This window comes from Cydia splendana, chromosome 26 (genome assembly GCF_910591565.1).
Source record: "Cydia splendana chromosome 26, ilCydSple1.2, whole genome shotgun sequence".
NCBI classification, from domain to species: Eukaryota; Metazoa; Arthropoda; class Insecta; order Lepidoptera; family Tortricidae; genus Cydia; species Cydia splendana.
This window is the reverse complement of record NC_085985.1, coordinates 1,254,292-1,264,096: the sequence shown is the minus strand read 5'-3', so window position 1 is coordinate 1,264,096 and position 9,805 is coordinate 1,254,292. Positions and strand designations below refer to the sequence as shown.

The 9,805-nt window shown below is 37.2% G+C and overlaps 1 protein-coding gene across 2 annotated transcripts; it reads left to right on the top strand.

Annotated features, from left to right (window-relative positions):
- The first annotated feature begins 5 nt into the window (after positions 1-5).
- LOC134803299 (zinc finger protein OZF-like) lies at positions 6-5,477 on the top strand. Of its 2 annotated transcripts, none has more exons than XM_063776075.1 (4): positions 6-302; positions 2,651-2,786; positions 3,206-3,298; positions 3,518-5,477. In XM_063776075.1, the coding sequence occupies exons 1-4, from the start codon at positions 159-161 to the stop codon at positions 4,684-4,686; spliced, it is 1,542 nt and encodes a 513-aa protein (XP_063632145.1). In that variant the 5' UTR covers positions 6-158; the 3' UTR covers positions 4,687-5,477. The 2 variants fall into 2 exon arrangements, with proteins under 2 accessions (XP_063632145.1, XP_063632146.1); XM_063776076.1 differs by having other exon boundaries at positions 7-302; positions 3,206-3,304; positions 3,527-5,474.
- Positions 5,478-9,805: the final 4,328 nt, after the last annotated feature.

Below are 9,805 nucleotides of genomic sequence, written 5' to 3'. Positions count from 1 at the left end.
TGTATGAATTCTTCACGCCAAAGTCCAAAAAACTAAAAACTGTCAGTCAGAAATGTCACTTCTTTACTGTCAAAAATTAATTGGAATTTTGGTTTATCGTGATTACCATTAATCGAAATGAATTGAATTTAATCGTGGAGTGGAAATCGGAGAACAAAATGGAGATAACAGTGGAAAGCCTACCGCTGCTGGGGGTCTGCAACCTGTGTTTGAACGAGGGGGCTGTGAAAAGTATGCTTGGTTGCAGTTCGGCCGATGTTCCGTCTTACGCGGATATATTGTTAAAATGTTTCAGCATAGACGTGAGTTGATCCTGTTGTTTTTAACATGTGTGAAATTACTATCTACTTATCTCTGTGACTCGTGAATAAACGTAAACATTCCACTTATAACACACTTGGTTTCCATTCCAATAGGATGTTTAATGTCAATAGGATGTGTGGCTTTGCATAAATATTTATTACGTTCCAATGTTCGTCTGGACCTTAAACTATAGTTCGATGCGTGTCTGGGACGCGCCTTATGTCTAATTTTGTAAATTTTGCGAAAGGGTAGTTTAGGGAAGGTTAGTGATGGGTCAAATCGAAAAATTTTCAAACCGAATAAGTCAACTCCGATTTAAACCCAAATCGGTTTGCAAACCGATTTGGCCAAGTCGATTTAACTTCTATTTTTTAATTATCAGTAGTTCAAACCGCTCCGTAGTCGCTTGGTTTTGAGTTGAAGAAATCGAATTGTAAATTTTACGGTTTGTTTGACCCTTAGAATCCTTAGAATAACATGACAGCAAATCTTTTGACTTAAAACTTTTGTAATATTTTTTTACTTTCCGTTGCGCGGTAAATCAAAATGTCATTAATTGCTAAAGATAAAAGGGGAAAGCACTATACGAGCAAGCTGGAAAGAGCGTGCAGTCTCGTGCGATTCCGTGAGTCATTGCCGCGAATTCGTTCAGTTAGCAAATCAACGCGGCGCAAAACTGGCAAACCGATCCAAGTAAACCGCCAAATCGATCTCTTTAAGCCTATGCGAAATTGAACCTTACTACTTGAACCATAAGTTTCATTTTACTTTACCTGTAGATACCAAGGTTCGACTTGACTCGACTCAATAATGACGGCAATGTGCATGGCAACATTTTTCTTCGTGGTTTGAAGTCGATTCGTGTACATTTTATTATGCCTCAATATGTCCAACGAAAGTGACGCAGCAACAAATCGGAAAGGGTGCGCTTAGAGCGGGTGAACGTATCTTAAGTCGATTTACGGAACACTCAAGTCAATTTAGTCGACTTCAGACCTAAATCGGTTTGAACCGATTTGTGAAGTCGAATCGTAACATCGCTAGGGAAGGTCTGATGTCTCACCCATTACATTAGCCATACCCCAGGGTTTTGGGTGCTTTACACTAGTCAAAAAGTAAAAAAAAATGTAAAAACAGAAACTATTTTATCATTTCTAAGAACATTTGGCCCTCACTTCGCATTTTCAATTCAAGGTTTAATAATTATTTTAGAATAAAAAAGTAATAAATACACAAAATCATTTCTGCACCCAAAACACTAGGGGTAGTTATGTCCATAGTCTAATAAAACATGGTCTTCCATTCCCAGAGTGACACGGGCCTACGTCACAACAACATGGCCGCTATATATAGCGCTATCGCATATTATCATATAGCGCTGTCGCATGATGACGTAGGCCCGTGTCAGTTAGGTGACCTAGAAAAGACGGGAATGGAGTACCAGGCGGAGTATATTATTATACCATGGTTATGTCAGTCAGCTGCAGAGATAACTGACCCCCTCTGCATAGAAGGCTGTTTCAGGGGGATAAACTATGTCTGTAATAAATATATTTTTGTAAATTTTAACTGCCCTTGATCATAATTATGTTAGTAAATAAACATTATTGATTTATTCTATGTGGTATAATTTTTAGGGTATACTCTATTACTAAGACTTCACTGTCCGTCTGTCTGTCACCAGGCTGTATCGCATGAACCATGATAGCTGATGATAGATGATGATGGTTGGCTGGTAGAGAATGCCATTAGGCATTAAGTCCATCATATGTGTATTACTATTATGTTTTGTGCAATAAAGTTTGAATAAATAAATAGACAGTTGAAATTTTCACAGATGATGTATTTCTGTTGTCACTACACTATACCAACAAATACTGAAAAGTACGGAACCCTCGGTGGGCGAGTCTGACTTGCACTTGTCCCGTTTTTTTGTGATGAATCTGATTTGATAAGTCTGATTTCTTATTTATACTTATAGATATATCGCATTGTGACGAAACCTGCATACATCTGCGAAGAAATTCAAAGGTGTATGTGAAGTCCCCAATCCGCTTTGGCCTAGCGTGGGGACTATAGCCCAAGCCCTCTCGCGCATGGGAGGAGGCCTGTGCCCAGCAGTGGGACGTATATAGGCTGAAATGATTATTATTTGTATCTCCTTGGATTTCACGGGCCTATAAATCCCAGTCTTTTGATAGGCTTGCGTGGGGATATAGATCCAACACGTAGAGGCCCCTTGGAGAGCTTTAATAGGAAAGCTAAAAGAAAAAATATATGGACCTAAAATAAAGTTTGTATAAAATAAATGCATTTTTTTTAAATGTCATGTTATTATTACTTATAGATAAGCCTGATGGAGCTGGGGGACACGAAGCAGCTGGTGTGCGACCCGTGCGCCACTCGGTTACTGGAGAGCATGGCCTTCAAGGACCAGGCTTTGCACTCTCTCCGCAGTCTTGAAGACTCGGCCAAGATGTTCAGTAAGTTACAGATACATGGTTACGGTAATCGCTTACCATCAGGCATGCCGCATGCTTGTTTGCTACCGATCTGATGTAAAACAACCTTATTGTAAATATACAAGGATTGGTATTGGTCAGTTAACAGTGTCGCTGTTAGTGTAGTAACTATATTCTTTGGTGAAACTTGTTTATTTATCAATAACAAGCAGATACAATATACAATACACCCCGAAGGCGTGTATTGTATACATAAGGGAAGGATTGGAAAGATTTTCGAGGTTTTGGTAGGCTTCTGTAGATCAATTGGTTAAGAGCAATGCACGCACAATGAAGAAGAAGAAGAATGCACGGATTGCGGAGCGGGTTCAAGTCCTGCCGGAAACGTAAGTATTTAAATTTTTCCTTTAATATAAAATTTTGTTTATTTATATTTACAGACGTGAAAAAAGAGAGCGTCGACTTTATCGACGATGCCGGCAGCCCTGCGGACTTCGACCTCGACCCCGACGATGATGATGATGACGACAAAGGTAACGGTGGTTTGTTCTTGATAAATCCGATTTATATGCCCCGTAGAACTTCAGCCATGACATGTTTTACTATTGTTTTTTATGTTTATGTTTTAAATATTTGATAACAAATAATTTGATTTGTTCCCAAAGTTGTGTATATTATTGAACTATTTGTAATATTGTTATTAATTTATTCATTAGTTAGTCCATTACTCACAAAATCCTATTTCATTTCAGCATTATCAGTCATTGTCAAAAAGGAGCCCACTACAGAAGTGTTCAAGCCGCGCAAAACCAGAAAAAAATTCATCACCATCACCGTGAAGAAGCCCAAAGACTTCAAAGACATCACCGATACTGAAACCATGCTCTCACAAGGACTGTTCCCGTTTAAAATACGAAAAAACAGGCTGTTCGCCTGCGCCATTTGCCCTGAAACACTCTCCAAACTCGAGGACATGAAGAAACATGTATCACAACATAATAAGAAAAATATACATATCGCTTTCAAGAAAATGATGTTCTCAAATTCACAAAGGTTCTATAAAAGCGCTACGCAGTTGCGGTGCAAAATTTGCACGACAGACTTGAATAACTTCGAAGAATTGAATGCACATGTTGAAAATTGTACTAGACTTAAATATACTAACGGGAAATGGAGTAACTTACCGTTCAAACTAGAAAAGGATCAACTAGACTGTCCTGTTTGTAAGAAAACGTTTCTCAACTTTGTAAGTCTAAATACTCATATGAACATACATTACCCGAATTATATCTGTGAGAATTGTGGAAAGGCTTTCGCTTCGAAAGCGAGGTTAAGAGGACATATGAGGACTCATGAAGTTGGTGAGTTTGCTTGTAAATATTGTGATGCTGTCTTCGACAGAGTCACTAAGCGAGAGAACCATGTGTCTAAGGAACATAAGGCCGGAGTGCGGTACGCTTGCAAGCGTTGCAACATATCTTTAACATCGTTCTACGCTCGACAGAAGCATTTAGCTGAGATTCACAACGAAGAGCTGAAGCGATACAAGTGTAAAGCATGTCCGCAGAGCTATATTACCCCGGGACACTTGTCGAGTCATGTCCGGAGAGATCATTTGAACGAACGGAACCATAAATGTGATAAGTGCGACTTAGCTTTCTATACTAAGAACGCTTTAAAAATGCATATGATTAAGCACGATGGGGAAAGGATCCACGTGTGTCATATATGTCAGAAATCGTATCAAAGGAAGAAGACACTTAGAGAGCATATGAGGATTCATACGAATGACAAGAGATTTATTTGTCCGGTGTGTGGAAGGGCCTTTACGCAGAAATGCACGTTGAAGGGGCATCTAAAGGTGCATGAGAGAAAGGTGGAGATAGATGAGAAGATTGTGCAGCCGTTGCACTCTATTTGAACGGCTGAAAGACCCTAATGTCCGAGGTAAAAATAGATAATGTTAGTAGGGGGCGCCACTAGCACATACAGGAAAGAAACCGCCTTGATGCCATTGACATATATCTAAGGACGGGTCTTACGGGCACTAAGAATGGGGCCAACACAGCGGTGTCACTCACACGAATTCGAGCCAATCGTGCAGTCTAACGCCACAACGCGATTGGTTGATGAGTTCGCATCACGCGCGCGATTGGTCGCAACTAGGTGCGTTAATTGCACGATTGGCTCGAATTCGTGAGTGACACCGCTGAACTAGCACCATTCTTAGTGCCCGTAAGCCCGTCCTTAGATATATGTCAATGCTTGATGCATCATCTTATATACATATACTATGTTTACGGCATAGTATATATAAGTTATTCTATGATTTAAGGTTTGTGCTAGTGCTGCACTCAGGCGGTAGAACGTTGCAGTAAAACTCACTATTGCAAGAAGCCCGCCGCCATCTTGAGTTTTTGCATTTTTAGTCGGATCGTGTTGAAAATTCATTTGTGACAATTCTCATATTAATTTGGGATCAAGGTCACGTTTTATTTACACCGAGGAGTATATTTCCAAAAGGGCGTATTTATTTATTTAAAAATAAGCCCTTTTGAAAAGACACTCCTCAAATGTAGTGCATAATTTTTCCATCGTATTTTCACGGAAACGTACGAACGTGTCTTGCTATTTCAGTCAGTCTCGGTACAAAAAGTACTGAGGTTGGCTGAAGTAGCATGACAAATACGAACGTTTCTGAGAAAATACGATGGAAAACAATTATGCACTATAGTTCGTTTTTTTTAGCATTAGAAAAAAGGTAAACAATCTTGATGTGTCTTTTAATTGAAAAACACGTTTTAAAAATAAGTCACGGCAAATATGTAACAATTATGAATCTAATATGATCATTTATATTCTTCTGCTTTCATAAGTAATAGTTACTGATTTTTAGGGTTCCGTACCCAAAGGGTAAAACGGGACCCTATTACTAAGACTTCGCTGTCCGTCCGTCCGTCCGTCCGTCTGTCACCAGGCTGTATCTCACGAACCGTGATAGCTAGACAGTTGAAATTTTCACAGATGATGTATTTCTGTTGCCGCTATAACAACAAATACTAAAAACAGAATAAAATAAAGATTTAAATGGGGCTCCCATACAACAAACGTGATTTTTGACCAAAGTTAAGCAACGTCGGGAGTGGTCAGTACTTGGATGGGTGACCGTTTTTTTTTTGCTTTTTTTTTGTTTTTTTTTTTTTTTGCATTATGGTACGGAACCCTTCGTGCGCGAGTCCGACTCGCACTTGCCCGGTTTTTAAAAAGCGTTTTTCAATTAAAAGACATGTCGAGATCGCTTAGCTTCTTTCAAGTTCTGTCTAATGCTAAAAAAACGAACTATAAAAGTGTAATTCTATGGAACTTGCTAACTATGTAAACAAAAGTCACTAGTAAATTCATCATTCAGAGACAATTTCAATATGGCGGTTTGTTTACATAGTTAGCAAGTTCCATAGAATGACACTTTATGTCTGTACGAGTTAGCTGTGTGTCTCGTAATATAGTTTCTGTAAATACGTAGTAATAAGGGTAAGAACCAAGTTGTTAGCCGTAACAGATGGGTTGTATTTATAATGTAATATAATTATACATGTCAAACGATTGTATTATACAAATAAGAAATAAGATCTGTTAAAACATAGAGAAATATAAGTAAGCAAAGAATGGTAACACCTTACATCGGTGTTCATACCACAACGCGAGTCATAGTCGACATCTAGCGTCAAGTAGTGGATTTATCAGTTCAGCTACTTGTAGTAGTAGTAATCACTTTATAGGCTACATTCCTACTAGTCAAATCAGCTTCTTTTTAGAACTGTCAAAACGATTTTTTTGTATGGAATTTATATGAAAACAAATATAGTGACGTCACGGTAAACTCACCTACTTTTTATATTTCAATCCGATTTATTAAATACAAATTGTGTTTAAAAATAGCTGCTATCTATGTTTTTCTAATAATTATCTTGCTTTATTTCGTGCACGGTTTGAAATAATTTATTTTAAGTTGAGGAAACATCCCTATTGCACACAACACAGGTTTACATAATATTTACAGAAATAAAGGTACCTACAAAGGCGAACTTATCCCTGTAAGGGATCTCTTCCAGCTAACATTCACCTTCACTTGTCACCAAAAAACAAGCAGGAGTTGGAATAGAGTTCCGGTTATAATATTAGCTGAAAACTGTTGAGCATTAGATTTTTCTTTCGCCGCGACATCTATTGTCAACTAGCAGTACTGATAAATTCCGCTACTTGACGCTAGATGTCGACTACGAAATAACTCGCGTTTTTGGTATGTAAACTGATGTATGGAGTTACCACTCTTTCCTTACATATATTTCTGTATGGTTAAAATTAGGCTATGGTATTGGTATTGCAATTTGAGCTCTATGGCTTGAGAAATAAAATCACTATTTGGTTGTATTACTTTGTCACAAATTATTTATTTATTTTATTTTTATTACATACATGGAAAACCAACAGCTATAAACATTTCTAAAAACTAAAATAGATTCACAGAGCCAATTACAGGTTCTCACTTATAAAAATTAAGTAGGTAAATAAAGAACAAATATAATCACAAATCAGTTACACACACAAGTCAAGCAACAGCACAAGCCAAGGTTCCTGTGTACAACAAGCTGCAAAACTGCATAGGCACATTAGAAATGGAAAACATTCATAAAGTGGCCATGCACTTCCACCGCCGACTGCACAAAACTTCACGAAAAAACCGAAATACAGAAAATACAAATATATATATATATAAATACAAGTGTACTCATGTAGTACTCGTATAACTTCAGTAAGCCAAGCCCGAACCCGCGCTAGAAGTATCACCCATAAAAAATGCAATTAATTTATTTCTTATTACCGATATGCTATCACTAAATACATCGAAGTCTAAATTCAGTAAAACTTTATTTAAACTCATGCCTGCCCTGCACAAGAAACTGTTTTTTCTATATTTAGTGGAAGCCTGGTTAATACTAATGGGACGAAAGTGCCTTAACCTTCTTAAGGGAACAGTGAAAGAAATTTTACTGAGTAAACTAGGACAATCGACATGGCCTTTAATAATATTTATTAAATACAAAATGTCAGCAATTTCACGGCGTTTAACAAGTGGGATTAAGTGATGTTTCTTACATAGCCTAAAATAATTGGCAGAACTATAATTTACATGCATTTTAAAGCAGAGAAATTTTATGAACTTAGTTTGTAATCGCTCAATCCTATCAACATATATTTGATATTGAGGATTCCAAATCTGAGATGCATATTCGAGCTTGCTCCTCACATAAGCACAATAAAGGATTTTAAGGGTCTTAGGACGAGTAAAACAAGCTGAACTACGCATTATAAACCCAAGAGACTTAGCTGCTTTAGACACTATACTATCAATATGGTCATTGAAAATAAGCTTGGAGTCATGAATAACACCTAAATCCCTCATGGTCTCTACTTGCTGTAGTATGTTACCTTTTAATAAGTATGAAGCAGGAATTATATGTCGTTTACGAGAAAAAGTTACAGTGAAACATTTGGAGGGGTTTAAATCTAGCTTATTTTCCATACAATAGCTATCTAGCCGGTTTAGATCAGACTGCAATGCATTTGCATCAGCTTGCGTATCAATTTTAGCAAAAATTTTCATATCATCAGCAAAACTTAGTAATTTAGAAAACTGGAAACAGGTGCTAATATCATTTACAAATATATTAAATAGAAGTGGACCTAATAAAGAGCCTTGGGGCACTCCGCTTGGTATAGATACCCAGCTTGACATATAATTATTGATCACTACAGACTGGCATCGATTTTTTATATATGATTTGAACCATCTTAAAAGATCACCCCTTATACCGATTAAGTAAAGCTTAGATATTAGAATATCATGATCAATTCGATCAAAAGCTTTACTATAATCAGTATAGATTACATCCACTTGATGGCCATTGTCCATTGCCTCTGAGACAAAGTCATTAAGTAAAGCAAGATTAGATACAGTTGACCTACGTTGAACAAAACCGTGTTGAGTGTTATCTATGGAACTATTAAGTATAGATGAAACCTGCATGTGGACTATTTTTTCTAATAATTTAGCCAAAATACACAATTTGGAAATGGGCCTATAATTCATCACATCCGTTTTAGGACCTTTCTTTAAAACAGGAGTAATAAAAGCCGATTTCCAGATCGCGGGAACGGTACATTCAGCAAACGAACGGCGGAACAACAACGAAACAGGTTTGGTTAAAGTTTTAGCACAGTTAATATAATATAAGGCTGGCACTTGATCGGGACCCGCTGACTTACTTGGATCGAGGCTCAGCAAGAGTTTAGTGACCAAATCATTATCAACCGAAATACTAGCTATATCACTAATAGAATCAGCACATTCATGAAAAATAACACTACTCGACGAGTTATGCGATCCAGGATCCAAAAAACTGGTTTTGAAGTAATCAGAAAACGCATTGCAAATGTCTACTCCTGAGTTCACAGCAATATCACCATAACGTACACTACTAGGAATGCCAAAAGATTTAGATCGAGATTTTATAAAAGACCAGAATTGTTTAGGATTTTTACGAATATTATTTTCAACCATTACAGTGTAATCTATGAAGCATTGCCTTTCCATGCGTTTAACTCTGTCCCTCTGACACTCAAAAGCAAGTAAATCGCACTTATTACCATATAGTTTGTGTCTGCGACGATATTTGTGTTTTTCTTTAATAGCCTTCTTGAGCGATGATGAGTACCATACTGGGTATGAACTTCCGGTAATTAACTTATGAGGGACATACTTATCTCTCAAGTTTTTAAATTTTAAATAAAAGAAATCAACACACTGATCGAGTGTGCGGCTAGAAAATTCAAAGTCCCAGTCTATATCTAAAATATCTAAATTAATTTGTTCATAATTAGCTTTATTATAAAAATATTTCATGACGGGTGCTTGTTTAAGAGAAGCAAAGGAAGCAAATGTTACAGATATATTTAACGCCTTATGATACGGATCTATA

Coding starts and splice junctions, on each gene's coding strand:
- LOC134803299 (XM_063776075.1), top strand. CDS start 159: ATGGAGATAACAGTGGAAAGCCTACCGCTGCTGGGGGTCTGCAACCTG. Junction 2,787..3,205: donor AGACTCGGCCAAGATGTTCA/GTAAGTTACAGA, acceptor TTATATTTACAG/ACGTGAAAAAAGAGAGCGTC. Junction 3,299..3,517: donor TGATGATGATGACGACAAAG/GTAACGGTGGTT, acceptor ATTTCATTTCAG/CATTATCAGTCATTGTCAAA.